Source organism: Lepidochelys olivacea (genome assembly GCF_965140295.1).
Source record: "Lepidochelys olivacea isolate rLepOli2 genome assembly, chromosome: 1".
Classification (NCBI taxonomy): domain Eukaryota; kingdom Metazoa; phylum Chordata; order Testudines; family Cheloniidae; genus Lepidochelys; species Lepidochelys olivacea.
The window spans coordinates 124,963,308-124,978,083 of record NC_140411.1 but is presented as its reverse complement, the minus strand read 5'-3'; the positions used below and the strand labels follow the sequence as shown (position 1 = coordinate 124,978,083).

At 37.7% G+C, this 14,776-nt stretch overlaps 1 protein-coding gene across 1 annotated transcript in view; it reads left to right on the top strand.

Annotated features, from left to right (window-relative positions):
• The window catches only part of TUBGCP5 (tubulin gamma complex component 5), a 49,680-nt gene that overhangs the window by 14,191 nt on the left and 20,713 nt on the right, over positions 1-14,776 (top strand). The window contains exons 9-19 of the mRNA XM_084617876.1: positions 598-691; positions 1,028-1,274; positions 2,115-2,317; positions 2,841-2,956; positions 4,906-5,174; positions 6,419-6,617; positions 9,543-9,731; positions 11,345-11,527; positions 12,081-12,165; positions 12,273-12,393; positions 13,979-14,157. Of these exons, the coding sequence (XP_084474002.1) occupies positions 598-691; positions 1,028-1,274; positions 2,115-2,317; positions 2,841-2,956; positions 4,906-5,174; positions 6,419-6,617; positions 9,543-9,731; positions 11,345-11,527; positions 12,081-12,165; positions 12,273-12,393; positions 13,979-14,157 (1,885 nt within the window). The remainder of the gene's footprint in view (positions 1-597; positions 692-1,027; positions 1,275-2,114; positions 2,318-2,840; positions 2,957-4,905; positions 5,175-6,418; positions 6,618-9,542; positions 9,732-11,344; positions 11,528-12,080; positions 12,166-12,272; positions 12,394-13,978; positions 14,158-14,776) is intronic.

Sequence of the window (14,776 nt, the reverse complement as noted above, 5' to 3'; positions counted from 1 at the left end):
TTTGTTCTCTACTTGTGGCACTCAGTTGTTGAGTTTCTTGAGGGCTGTAGTACTTTGATCTAATTCTGGTTGTTGGGCTTGGCATGGCAGGGGCTGGGTGGTATTTAGTGGCCTGTGATTTTACAGGAGTTAATTCTGGATGATCTGGTGGTCCCCTCGTGCCTTAAACTCTGACTTTAAGGGTATGTCCACATTTTGAGTGGGGGATGATTCCCAGCTTGACGAGACATACCCATGCTAGCTCTGACTGAACTATCACATTAAAAATAGTGTGTAGCCACACTGGTATGAGGAGCGGGAAGGGTTAGCTGCCTTTAGGATAATCCCATTCAAGATTTTAGGCATGGACTCGGGGCTGCTCGTACCACTGTGGCTATATTCTGTTTTTAGCACACTAATTTGATCAGAGCTAACATGCGTTTGTCTACTGGAGCTCGGAATCACACATCCAGCTCAAAGTGTAGACCTACCTTAAGAAAGGAAATTTTCAGGTAAGCAAGACTAAATTTTCCTCTTAAGGATTTGATTTATATTTTCTAATCCATATAATTATGATGAATTTGTTTTTAAGAATGCTCATCTTTTCTTGCTTTCCAGGCTTCTTTCAGGGGTGAAAAAGCTCTTTATATTTCAGCTGAATGAGGGAAAGGTGACTGTGAGAAATGACATTATTGTAACTCATTTGACCCATGTAAGTTATTTGATCAACCTGGGTTGATTTTATTCAAATCATAATTTAATATACCTGTCTTCAGAGGGCTTGAATATTTGGGGGATAGGAAACTAAACTTCCTGTGGAAAAATAGCAGTGTTTCCACACCTGTTTTTAACTTAAGCAACACACATTTGGATTTAATAAAACAAAACTGAGTGGGCGGATGCCATAAAAGATGATAATTCAGTGATAAACATAATTTCACTATCTCTTAAATTCAGCCGTCATTTTACCTTTTATATCTCTTGGGATTTCTGGTCTTGAAAAAGGATTAATATTCATTAGATAATTCTGAAAAACCTTATTTTGTAGAACTGCTTAAGATCAGTGTTGGAGCAGATAGCAGCATATGGACAAGTTGTGTTTAGGCTGCAGAAGTTCATTGATGAAGTGATGGGGCACAGCTCAGAAAATGTAATACCTGGAACCATTTCCACTCCCAAGAAAACTACAGAACCCCCATTTAGAACCTACCAAGCTTTTATGTGGGCCTTGTACAAGTACTTCATTAGTTTCAAAGAAGAACTTACTGAAATTGAGAAATGCATAATCAACAAAGGTACAGTATAGGGGATATTTAATTTATAATAGGAAAATGTGAGAATGTTGTACAAATAAGATTAAACTATGAAAATCATAGAATCCTAGAATATCAGGGTTGGAAGGGACCCCAGAAGGTCATCTAGTCCAACCCCCTGCTCGAAGCAGGACCAATTCCCAGTTAAATCATCCCAGCCAGGGCTTTGTCAAGCCTGACCTTAAAAACCTCTAAGGAAGGAGATTCAACCACCTCCCTAGGTAACGCATTCCAGTGTTTCACCACCCTCTTAGTGAAAAAGTTTTTCCTAATATCCAATCTAAACCTCCCCCACTGCAACTTGAGACCATTACTCCTCGTTCTGTCATCTGCTACCATTGAGAACAGTCTAGAGCCATCCTCTTTGGAACCCCCTTTCAGGTAGTTGAAAGCAGCTATCAAATCCCCCCTCATTCTTCTCTTCTGCAGGCTAAACAATCCCAGCTCCCTCAGCCTCTCCTCATAACTCATGTGTTCCAGTCCCCTAATCATTTTTGTTGCCCTTCGCTGGACTCTCTCCAATTTATCCACATCCTTCTTGAAGTGTGGGGCCCAAAACTGGACACAGTACTCCAGATGAGGCCTCACCAATGTCGAATAGAGAGGAATGATCACGTCCCTCGATCTGCTCGCTATGCCCCTACTTATACAAATACAACTGTTTCAACCCAGAGAGAAAAGAGGAGGGATACCTGAAATGAAGAGTAAACACCAGTTGCTGATACAGTTGATACAAAATAGTTGTATAAAATGCTATACAATATTTAAAAATTATATAAACTTGCTAAAAATGGTTATCTTTGTATATTTTTGGTTTTGCAGACAAAACGGTCACTCTTTCAATAGTAGTAGATAAGTTGTCACCTCGACTGGCACAGCTTAAGGTACTTCACAAAGTTTTCAGCACAGGGGTAGCAGAAGTACCACCTGACACTCGAAATGTTTTAAGAGCATCTCATTTGCTTAATACACTCTACAAAGCTATTCTTGAATATGACAACGTTGGAGAAGCATCTGAGCAAACAGTATGTCAGATCTATCTTTTTATTTTATTATGACACACAGTAACTAGAATATTGTTTAACAAGTTTTTATGTGAAGTTTACCACTGAAAAATTAATTTATAAGTCTGTTAGGTCACAAATGAAGTACATGTCTTGGTCTCATCCTATTCTCCAGTTATCTACATTATAAACCACACAATCTGCTGTGGCTGGCACTTTGTGCTCAAAAGAGACTTAGGACTGGAAATAATGAAGGTTTCTGGTTAGGACTGAAGGGCATTGCGAAAGAAGTGTGGAGAAGGTTGCAGGGTGTCTGCTTACATTTAACTGACTGCACGGCATTGCTTTTAGTTCAACATTATGTTTGGTCAAGTTTTTAAAAAAATAGTATGTACACACGCATACCATAAATATATATATTTGCACAGTTCTTTAGATTGGCTTCTCTGCAGTGTATAGTAGCTATTTTATTTGAAATAGTATGTGTAATTTTGCCCGACATTTATAAAATCGCACAGCAACTGGTGTTTACTCTTCATTTCAGGTATCCCTCCTCTTTTCTCTCTGGGTTGAAACAGTAAGGCCTTATTTGCAGACAGTGGATGAGTGGATTGTCCACGGTAACTTGTTTGATCCTGCTAAGGAATTTATCATTCAGAGGTATGGATGATGATATTGAACGGATCAAAACATTGTGGCCTGCATAAACATTATAACTGTTGAAGAGACAAACTGGATGGTGGCATGACAATAATTTCATTTGATAAAACAGCTAGAAATGATCTGATTTTTTTTTTAAATCCTACTTTTTTAAATCTGTCTTTCTATTTTATTTATTAAACCTAAAAGCATCAGTCATTTGTAATTAAAGATCCATGGCACTTAGAATAATTAACTTCCTGAATAAATTCCAGTTTGAGCATTTGGTCTGGTTACTTACATTTCTCCTGGATTTCAGTTGTATGTATTAGTGTAATGGCATGGCACCCGTCTCACAGGAGCACCCCTTCTGGGCAGGTGTGTCTGTGATCTTTAAATAGTTCAAGCCCTGGTATTGGGCTATACCACCAGGGTTTTCTCTCTGAAGGCAATAGTTTTGCCCTCTGGGTCTATCCTGGTCTAAGATCTCCAGTTGGGCTACTAAGTAGTTCAGTTCCCCTTCTGGGGGTTTAGCAGTGTCTGGTTGTAGACCAGTTCTCCATGGCCTATGCGGGGGATCCAGGCCCACCCACTACTCTGGGTCTCAGTCCAGGAACGCTAAGAATAGCAGCCACGTGCCACCATGTCCCTTTAGCAAAACTGCCTTCAATTCCAAGGGCCACTTCCCCATGGTCCCATCTTCACCAAAGCTTCACCCTTACCTCAGGGCTCATCTAAGTTCAGGTTCAGGAGCCAGCACTGAGTAGTCCATGGTGCTGCAGTTCCCTTTGGCCAGCCAGGAGCACTATATGTACTCCTCCAGCTCCAGCAAGGAACTGACTGTCTCTGGCTCTGCTACTCCATTTATATGGCCCTCCTGGGCCCTGATTGGCTGCTCCCTGAAGCCTATCTGTCTGCTTCCCCTGCAGCTACTCTAGGCTGCTTGGAGGACTACTGTTCTGCTCCTTTCTTGGGATGGGTGTGGCAGGACACTAGTCCACCCCATCACAAGTAGTCTCTTGTTTCTTGTTCTAATAATCTATTGTGCAATGTTAAAGTTACCATCATTCTAGAGATGACTGTGTGTCAATCACAGGTGAAGTGATTACTTGGTGTGAGTTATTCAATAAAGATAGTTGCAAAGTTCTTCACTTAGAAAGGAAAAATCAAATACCCAAATACAGAATGGGGAATAACTGGTGGTAGTACTGCTGAAAAGGATTTGGGGATTATAGTGAATCACAAATTGAATGAGTCAACAACAGGACACAGTTGCGGAAAAAGCTAATGACATTCTGGAGTGTCTGAACAGGAGCGTTGTATGTAAGACACAGAAGGTAATTGTCCTGCTCTACTTGGTGCTTGTGAGGTGGAGTACTGTGTTCAGTTCTGGATGTGATACTTTACGAAAGGTGTGGACAAATTGGAGAGAGACCAGAGGAGAATATCAAAAATGATAAGCCAGTTTTTCTAAACCTTCCATAATGGAAGACTGAGTGGGGACCTGATAAGCCTTCAAATACGTTGAGGGCTGTTACAAAGAAAACTTATCGGTTGTTCTTCATGTCTGCAGAAGATAGGACAAGAAGTAATAGGCTTAATATGCGGCAAGGGAGATTTAGGTTAGCTGTTAGGAGAACTTTTCTAATTATAAGGGTAATTTAGCTCAAGAATAGGCTTGCAAGGGAGTCTGTGGAATCCCCATCATTGGAGGTTTTAAAGAACAGGTTGGACAAACACCTGTCGGGGTGGTCTAGACTTGGTCTTGCCTCGGTGCAGGGGACGAGGCTTGGTGACCTCTCGAGGTCCCTTCCAGTTCTACATTTCTATGATTCTGTCATTTCTATAGTGCTTTGGGATCATTCCAAATAGAAGGTGAAATATAAATGAAAGATTTATATTATTATTTAATAGTGAAGCTTTATCTTTTTAAAAGGATAAAGTGTAACGATTTTCTCTCTCCGTTGCAGAAACAAAAATGTCCCAGTTAATCACAGGGATTTTTGGTATGCTACCTACACATTATATAGTGTGTCGGAAAAGATGGAGAATGAAGAGAAAATGAGTGATAATGCCAGTGCCAGCTCTGGAAGTGATCAGGCTCCCTCAAGTAGGCAGCACACAATGGTCTCCTTTCTGAAACCAGTACTAAAACAAATCATCATGGCTGGAAAGTCCATGCAATTGTTGAAGAACCTTCAATCCAAAGATGATTCTCCATGGCAAGCTGCATCAAGAGGTGAAAATAAATTGTGTAAAATATTATTCTTGTCTGTGTCTAACAACATTTGTGTATTTAGGGTGTATTCGTGTTTCCACTGTTTAATAATCCACTGTTTTTAGAGCAGTGGTTCTCAAACTTTTGTACTGTCTGATTGTGACCCCCCCCCTTATAAATTAAAAACACTTTTTTATATATTTAACATCATTATAAATGCTGGAGTTGAAGCAGGGTTGGGGGTGGAGGCTGGCAGCTTGCGACCCCCCATGTAATACCTCGCAACCCCCTGAGGGGTCCCAACCCCCAGTTTGAGAACTCCTGTTTTAGAGTATATAACTCTCCTTATGCTGGCACTGTGTGGTTTGTAACCCACATCTGATTTGAAACAACTGGTTCTGTTCCAAAACCCCTGACACACGACAATGTGAGAACTGAATTTTTACCTTAATTCAGAATTTCTTTGCTTTTCTCAGTTTTAAGTTTCTCTTAAACATTATTTTAAATTCTCTCTTGTTACTTTGTACTATTTAAGATCTTTCTTCAAACCATAAAACTATTTTCTTATTATGTGATTAATCTATTGGTTCCCATTACCAAGTAGTTCATTGGTTTAGGAATGATAGGTAATAAATAGGATTCCTGATTTGAGGAAAGCCCGTTGATGATCTGCCCAAAGAGCTTGATATAACTGTAGGCATGCTGAATACTTGGAGTAACCATCATCAGTGATGGTACACAAAGGACAGTAGTGGGAGCTGTGATGTCTATTGTCTTCACATGGGACAATATAAATTTGCTATTTGTAGGTTATACAAGTCCCTTTCTATTTAAATGTAGAGTGAGGTGACTTTGAACTGTTTTGCACCCTCTTTTACATCTGTGTTATCCCTTTTGGCATGGGAGGGTAAACTGTCATTGAAAACAAGTTTTGTATTAATAGCTGACAGTTACTTTATATCCAAAGTCTTTAAGGGTTTAATATTTTCAGAAATATTAATTTCATATTTTAGGTTCCAGTTGAGCAAGATATTTCAGTATGTACCCAACATTAAGCATATAAATAGTCCTATTAATATCAATATTTAAAGTTAGATGTGTGCTTAAGTACCTTGCGAATCACAGCCTAGATTCTATTGATGCTGCATATGGAAATATAACAAGCAAAACTGGGTTTGTGTTAATCTCCTTAACTTAGTTGTTCTAGTATAATCAACATTGTTTCTTAGAATAATATTTACCATATATTTTACTATCCATTTCAGATGCAGAAAGAAAGAGTTTGTACACACTATTTCTGGAGTCTGTGCAGTCCCGTCTGCGGCATGGGGAAGAATCTGTTCCAGATATTATTACAGAACAACAAGCTACAAAGCAGAGTTTGATAAAGATGCAGTCTATAGCAGAGAGACACTTAGAGCTGGATGATGTTCATGATCCATTGCTGGCTATTAACTTTGCTAGGTAATTGAACACCTGAAAGATAACTGATCTCACCACTGTGTTGTCAGAAGCCACAAGGCATCAACTTTTTGCTATTGCTGCTTAAAACAAACAAGCTCAGGAACAAGCCTAAAGGGGAGCACGGCTAAGTATTGTCTCAGGCATCTTATGAATGGCCAAAGGTTCATTATAAATATAAACTATTAAAATGAGTATTCAAGAACGGTTCTATATATACCTGCTACATCTAGCAGGACTTAAATGTTTTTAGTCAAAATGGGAACTGTCTCTAGCATGGCAAATTTTATTACAAAAAAGTAGATATCATTTCTCGAATTATGATAGAACAAATGCGGTAGAAAAATGTAATATTTTTAATGTGTGTGCATGGCACATAATGTAAAATGTCTTTCATTTGAATCAACATGTTTCTTTTTGGCCTATCATCACAAAGATGTATCTTGCAAAATTCTACTGTGGTACTAACAGTAGTTTAAAACAAACCTTTCAGGAAAAAGGCCACAAAAATAATTGTTCCTTTGTGATAGGGTAATGTGAGGAAACTAGCAGAGCAGCAATACGTTGATTTTAACAGTCTTACATAGGTCATAATAGTTAGTGGTGAGAATGTTAGCTATTTATTTCTGTTACGTACCAATAGGTAGATCTGTGTTCTGGCTTTTCAAAAGGAGTTCTAATGTAACAATGGTGCCTTTAGTTCTTGGTTGTATTTAAAAGCTTTCATTGTGAAGTTAACAACCTTACAGTTTAACAGGGTACAATGTATTCTAAGAATACTGTAATTAATAGTTGAGCTATGTACATAATCTCTCTCAGTGGATGAGAATATTCTCTTAAAAGTTGATAGGCTGGTTAACTCAGTCCTTTTGTCGATCAAGACGATCTCTGCTCTGAAGTGATGGAAACCGGACTTGCACTACACTGATTTTACCCGTTGATAGCTTTTGCTGTACTGTAATGATGATTTTGACCCTACTCTGATAAACTAATTGGCTTTGGCTTACTAATGCTATGTTTACACTACAGCCTATGTCTGCAAAACTTATGTTGTGCAGGGATGTGAATATTCTACCCCCATGAGTGACAGAGGTTTCACCAACATAAGTGTTCGTGTGCACAGCACTATGTCTGTGGGAGAGCTTATGCTGCTTGCAGAGGTGGGTTTTTTTATGCCGACGGGAGAGCTCTCTCCTGTCAGCATAGAGTGTCTTCACCAGATGTGCTGCAGCGCACAGGTTTATCGGTACAGCTAAGCCACTACAGCACTGTACATATAAACATACCCTACGTGTTAAATGTCTGACTCAGAGATTTTCTAATGGTATAATATTATACCAGTTGGCCTTGGGTATTTAGTGGGGGAAAGCCCTGAGGCTACCGGAGCACTTTTCTTTGTCTGATTAAATTCTGTCCAGCTTTTGCTGAGATATATACTGTTACAAATTGCCATTTACCTTCTCTCACTTTGTTTCTCTGGCAAATGTTGTTGACAATGTGCCAAAATAATAATTGGACAGGAAAATTTTAAGGCCAAGCTGCCGTTGCTGCCACGACAGCAGGCAGTAGCATGTGGTTCATTAGGAACACCAGGTTGCTGCTAGAGCTGCTGTAGCAGGGTAGAGGGAAAGGGAAGAGAAGAAAGACATATTGGGCTCCCCCTTCTCCCAGGTCGTCCCAGTGACCCATGTCCTCCACTGGAGGACACTATATGGAAACACCCACCTTCTGGTGAGGGTTGGAAGGGAGAGTGACTGTGGTTTTTTTCCCCCCATCACATGTTGTTACCTGTCTTCTAGAGACCCGATAGCTGGCTCCAGCAGCATATTTCCACCCCTGCCTAGGGCTGGAGTTCTCCTAACTTCCAAGGTTTGTCTTATCCCATTAAGAGAGAGATTATGATTTATGTGTCTGTGCATTGAAGTAATATCCCCCTCTTACACCAGTACGCAGGCTACCCAAATCTATATTTGCCACTTTTGCGACTGCTACTGGAATACTATGTCCAGTTCTGTGTTCACAATTCAGAAAGGATTTTGATAAATTGAAGAGTGTTCAGAAAAGAGCCGCAAGAATGATTAAAGGATTAGAAAACATGCCTTAGTAATGATAGACTCAGGAAGCTCAATCTATTTAGCTTAACAAAGAGAGTGTTAAGGGATGACTTGATTACCATCTGAGTACCTACCTGGGGAACAAGTACTCGACAATGGACTCTTCAGTCTAGCGGAGAAATGTATAGCTGCATCCAATGGCTGAAAGTTGAAGCTAGATAAATTTAGACTGGAAATAAGGTGTAAATATTTAAGTGATGGTAACTAACCACTGGAACAATTTACTAAGGGTCAGAGTGGATTCTCCATTACTGGCAATTTTTAAATCAAGGTTGATTTTTTTTTTTAAAAATATATTCTCTAGAAATTATTTTTGGGAAATTCTGTGACGTGTTATACAGGAGGACGAACTAGACCACGACAGTGGTCCTTTCTGGCTTGGAATATATGAAAACCAATAACCCCTTGTTTAGGCCTTATATGACAGCGTAGCCCTAAAAGACCATATAAAACAAATATTTTTCTTATTTACTGAGGTCTACAGTATTTGTACTGGTATTGCTTTTCAGAACTACAACAAGAACTGGCATAAACACAGTGAGTGACTAGGTGGTTACAGCACATCATCCAAACTAGTACTCTTATGCCTTGTTGTATGAATAGTCACTCGAAATAATGGGTTTGTCTGAGTTAAGGCATTAATATCCATTGAGTTACCAGTACTGGAATGAAATTTTTACTACTTTTTCAATGCCTTTTTTTTTAAGCAGAAAGCTAAATGAGACCACAAAGTTTTAAATGTATGACACATTCTGTTAGGTATTATATGGATCAGTTCCTTTCCAGCTAAACAGTGGTTTTTTTTATTTTGAAGGTTGTATTTGGAGCAAAGTGACTTTCATGAAAAATTTACTGGTGGTGATGTTTGCGTGGATAGATCCTCTGAATCAGTGACGTGCCAGACATTTGAACTGACATTGAGGTCTTGCCTTTATCCTCACATAGATAAGCAATATCTGGAATGCTGTGGCAACCTAATGCAAACTTTAAAGAAGGATTACAGGTAAGAAATGAAATTAGATTCTACTTAAAAAGCATATTCCATTATCATTGGTATACCATACTGTAAAAGCATCAATTATTTTGAGAAAATTGATTTGTAGTTGAAATCTTTTACAAACTGTTTAATCTTCTCTTCTAATTCTGCTGTGATAAACAATAACAAAAGCACTAATAAAACATGGAATTAACATAGTATTTTCCAACTGTCACTCTATTCATTGTTCTTTTGTGTTCTATCCCTTTTTTCTGTATTGCCTACTTAAGCCTAGTCTACACTAGAAAATTATGTTGGCATAACTGCATCATTCGGGCATTAAAAATTCATATCCCTGAGTGGCATAGTTAAGTTGATATAAGTCCCCAGGTAGGCAGCGCTAGGTTAATGGAAGACCTAGCTATTGTTTTTCGGAGAAGTGGATTACGTGCACTGATGGGTGAATCCCTCCAGTCGATGTAAATAGCGTCTATACTGAAGTGCAGCTGCACTACAGTGCCGCTGTAGCTTTTTAAATGTAGACATGCCCTTAGTTTGTAAGGTCATTTTTTAAGGAACCATTTCTTAGTATCTGTACAGCATGAAGCATGGTGGGTGTCCAGTCTCTGATTGGGTCTCTAAGCACTATTGTAATACAAATAATAATGATAAAGAAAAAGTAAAGTGTTAGTAGCTTGAGAAAAACATAGTATTTTAATACGTTTGCTTTAATTAAATAATGTTTAAAGGTAAACAGACTTCTTAATTGAGACACTAGATTATGGTATTAAGTACTTCTGGGTAGAGAAGTATTAAAACTGAGTTAAAAATTGACAAATGTAAATATTCCTAGAAAGAACAATGGGTAAAATCCTGGCTCTAATTAAGTCAATGTCAAAGCTATCATTGAATTCAGTGGAACCAGGCTTTCACACATTCAGCTGAAAATATAGGAGAAATTTTAGGAAGACAGAGTATGATTATCTAAATTGGAATTTGGCCATTACACTACCACTAATTATGTGATATTGTCATGCTGTGAGTAAAGTGGCCTGATCTCATGACCTCTGAGCTAGTCCTAGGTCACCATCTTTCCATTTAAGGTACGGATGTGGCCCCCATCACCATAGTATCTAAGTGCCTTACAGTCTTTAAATGTATCCATCCTCACCGCACCTCTGTGAAATAGGGAATTACTACTACCCCTTCTTCCCCTTATTTAACAGATGAGGAACTGATATTGGAGCCCTTACTTAGGCAAAACTCCCAGTGACGTTGGAATTTTTTCAGGCTCTGCAGTTAGAGAGCTGCAATATTTCTCCCATAAAGCTGTTCTTGAATTGAGGGCCTGATCCAGAAAAGTGCTTGAGTACATGACTAGTCCTACTGAAGTCAGTGGCACTGCTTTCAATGCTTTGAGCTACGCACGTGGTTAAGTATTTTGCTACATCTGAGCTTAAGTGACGTTTATGTGAAAAAATAATGTATAATAAACTTCATTGGAGTATGGGATTCAATTGGGAGTTCTTGTTGTGATGAGACTTTTAAAGGTTTGCATTACATAATGTAACATTTTATGTTAAAGGAAGATTTATAATGCACATTGAAGAGATGTTTGTGTATTTGTATTCTCTGTTTAGACTGGTAGAGTACTTGCAGGCAATGCGAAACTTTTTCTTGCTTGAAGCTGGGGATACTATGTATGATTTCTACACATCTATTTTTGATAAAATAAGAGAAAAGGAAACTTGGCAGAATGTATCATTTCTAAATGTCCAGCTCCAGGAAGCAGTTGGACAACGTTACCCAGAGGACAGTTCAAGGTAAAACGCATTGGATTAAGTTTAAAGTAACAGTGAAAGAAAAAGTCAATTTCCTTTTCCCTTCCTGTTGAAATGATAGGTTTATGAAATACATAAATATTAGGCTCTATTGTGTTCTTAGTCATCGGTATAGGTGTAAGTTCAACCACTTTGGGTCATTCTGTCCCTGCGTTTTGAGTTAGAAACTATTGTGTGGATTGATAGAGTATTCAAAGTGCAGTATGGTGGAAGTAAGCATATGATTATCTACTTAAAATATCAGAGCATTAATTAATCTGTGCACTAGAACTACGTTTTACCTGTAGAGATTTGTTTTTGTTTTCCTCCACAATAAGTTCCCTTATATATTCACTTGCAATAGTGTCTTCATTAGTAATTCTGTCAAACAATCTTTTTACAAAACTTGGAGCAGAGGTATCTTTACAAATCTTTCCCTACCAGGTTAAATCTGATCACTAATATTTAGTAATGACAGATTAAAACAAAATATTTTAAGATAACCATGAGTTTCATGCAAACAATTGGCAACTAGAGTTTTTGTTTCTTTTTGTAGGCTGTCTATATCTTTTGAAAGTGTTGATACAGCAAAGAAGAAACTCCCTGTCCATACCTTAGATGGCTTAACACTGAGCTACAAGGTAAAATATAATGATTTTTTTTGCTTTAATTTTAAAATACATTTGAAGTGTAACCGCAAATCGCTCCATCAAATTAAGGGTTTTTTTTTGTGTTTTTTCCTCTTTAGGTCCCTTGGCCTGTGGATATAGTTATAAGTTTAGAATGTCAAAAAATTTACAATCAAGTGTTTCTTCTCTTATTACAAATAAAGTGGGCCAAGTATAGCTTAGATGTTTTACGATTTGATGGTAAGAAATTTCTTGAAATAGTTCTTGTTAATCTTAAATCTGTATCACTGAAAATATAAGGTCTTGTTTTATGGCATATTGGTATCCATGCTATTGACAATTGTTTGAATACATCCAGTATTACAGTAGCCTCTTTGAAAAGTCAGCATTGCAGCATAATAGCCCCTGTATGTAGCATTTACAAGGCACTGGGAAAGATAGTTGCTAAATTAATTTTGCTCAGCAGAGCAGTGTGAAAGTCACATTGGACCTCATCTAAACCCACTGAAATGAATGGGAGTCTTTCCATTGACTTCATTGGTGTTCGAATAAGGCCCACGGTGAGAATCCTTTCCTGATTATGTAAGCAGTTAAATGATTTTGGAAGTCAAGTTTTGAAGTAAAATTGACATTGCTAGGGGCAATGTCCATCCATCTTGATGGCAGATTTCTCTCATTTGTGGTAATGGATGTATGAGCATCCAGGATAAGAGATTATAAACTAGTTGGATCCTTGATGGCTTTACAGAGTTCATCATAGCTGTGTCTCATTTAACACACCTATTAAATATAGCTGGCTATATTTATTGAGGCATTTCTTTTGCAACCATCACTGTGCTATGGTATCTAGGCACCAAATACAGAATTGGTCAGTCCTACTTTGTCTGCAAAGGACCCCTACCATCCCTTAATTCAGCGATAGTTTTTTTTGTTTGTTTTTCAAATCTCTGAGATTTGTTGCTCAGTTATTCTTCAGCCATAGCCACTGAAGGAAGTCCTGTGCATCATATCCTAATGCAAATACAGCCATGATTTTACCAGTAACATCACTTCCTGTCCTAAGTGGTTGTGAAAATAGTTATTTACCCTTTATAAACTACAAAGTAAAATTATGTAGGTCAGAATGTGTACTTGGGAGTTTAATTTTCCTGTGCTGGCAGAATGTCTATGGGCTCTTTAATTGTGTGGTCAAGATCAGAAGGGTGTGTGGGAGTGCTGGGGAGAAGGGTCAGGGATTTTTCCAGTATTCCACTTCAGTAGCCTTTTGGTGTTCATACTATTAAGAGTTTTATATTAGGTAGTCCACTCTGCTTAACCTTTGAAAATAAATAACTATGTCATCCAGAGAGTTTGAGTGGTTGGGCTCAGGTTTCACCTAAAGACTTTCATAACCCTATTGGATCATTGTGTCACTGAAGGTATTGAGAACTGTACTTTCTAATTTGCTAAAATGAGTTTTAATTTGTAAGGGTGTGACTGGGCTTGGAAGTGTTCTCTCTTTTGTGGAGATAACAGTTTATGTTCATGTAATTTTTTTTAATATTGTAATTTATAAATCTCGGCACTTACATAACACTTTCTATCTTTAATACGTAGCAAACATTAATTGCATCACAATATCTCCTCCCAGTTACGATTTTAATATATGATTGTTATGTAGCTACTGATAAAGTATCTGAATTAAAGGACAAAAGCTATTTCAGTATATTATGTTCTGATAACTTTTAAAAAAAGATACATTTTTAGTTTTAATTAATATTTAAATGCAGTTAATACCTATTTATTTTATAAATATTCACCCAAACTTTTTCCTTTCCATTTTTAGAGCTAGTAAATGCTACTGAAAAACCACAGTTTAAGGAAGGACCTCAATTAGAACAAGAGACAGTTCCTCAGTTTGGATCACAAACCGAACTTATAAAACAACAAATTCACCGTATGTTCCTCTTACGAGTGAAACTCATGCATTTTGTTAACAGCTTACACAACTACATCATGACCAGGGTTCGTCCTTTTACAATAATCTGACATATTGTAGGAATTTCTAACTGTAGTCATAACGGCTAATAATGCAAAACAACTTCTGAGTAAGCATGTGTAAATAAGTAACGTCTTCACTTAATGTGTATTTTGTTCAGTTTTAAGTCCTGAACTAAAAAGGAATGTATATTGAAAATATTCATGCTGATTGTTTGTTTGAATTTTAAGACAGACATTTTAAATTAGTAAATATTAAATAGACTTCAGGAGTTTTTAATGTGGACAATTCTTTGATATTAGTAACACTTTTCTTCAGTCTAACTTTTCACCCCAAAGGTTTACAAAGAAAGGACGTTAATGTCAAGAGAAACAATAGATTTCAGTAAGCTGCTGTTATTCTGCACTCCTAATAGCATTACTGCAAAAGTTGTGTCTTTACATGGGTGTCTCTGGGAGTTAACTAATATCCATTTCCAAAAGTTTATATTCTCTTAAATGAAGCAGGAACCTGTGTAGATCCACACTTACCCTACTACTGTATATGTATTGCAATTCTGTGTTAATACATTCTTTTTGAAAGGAGAACAGATGGAAGCTGGCCCACTTTCTTAATGATGATGCTCTGTGTTATGCAAGAGGTTCT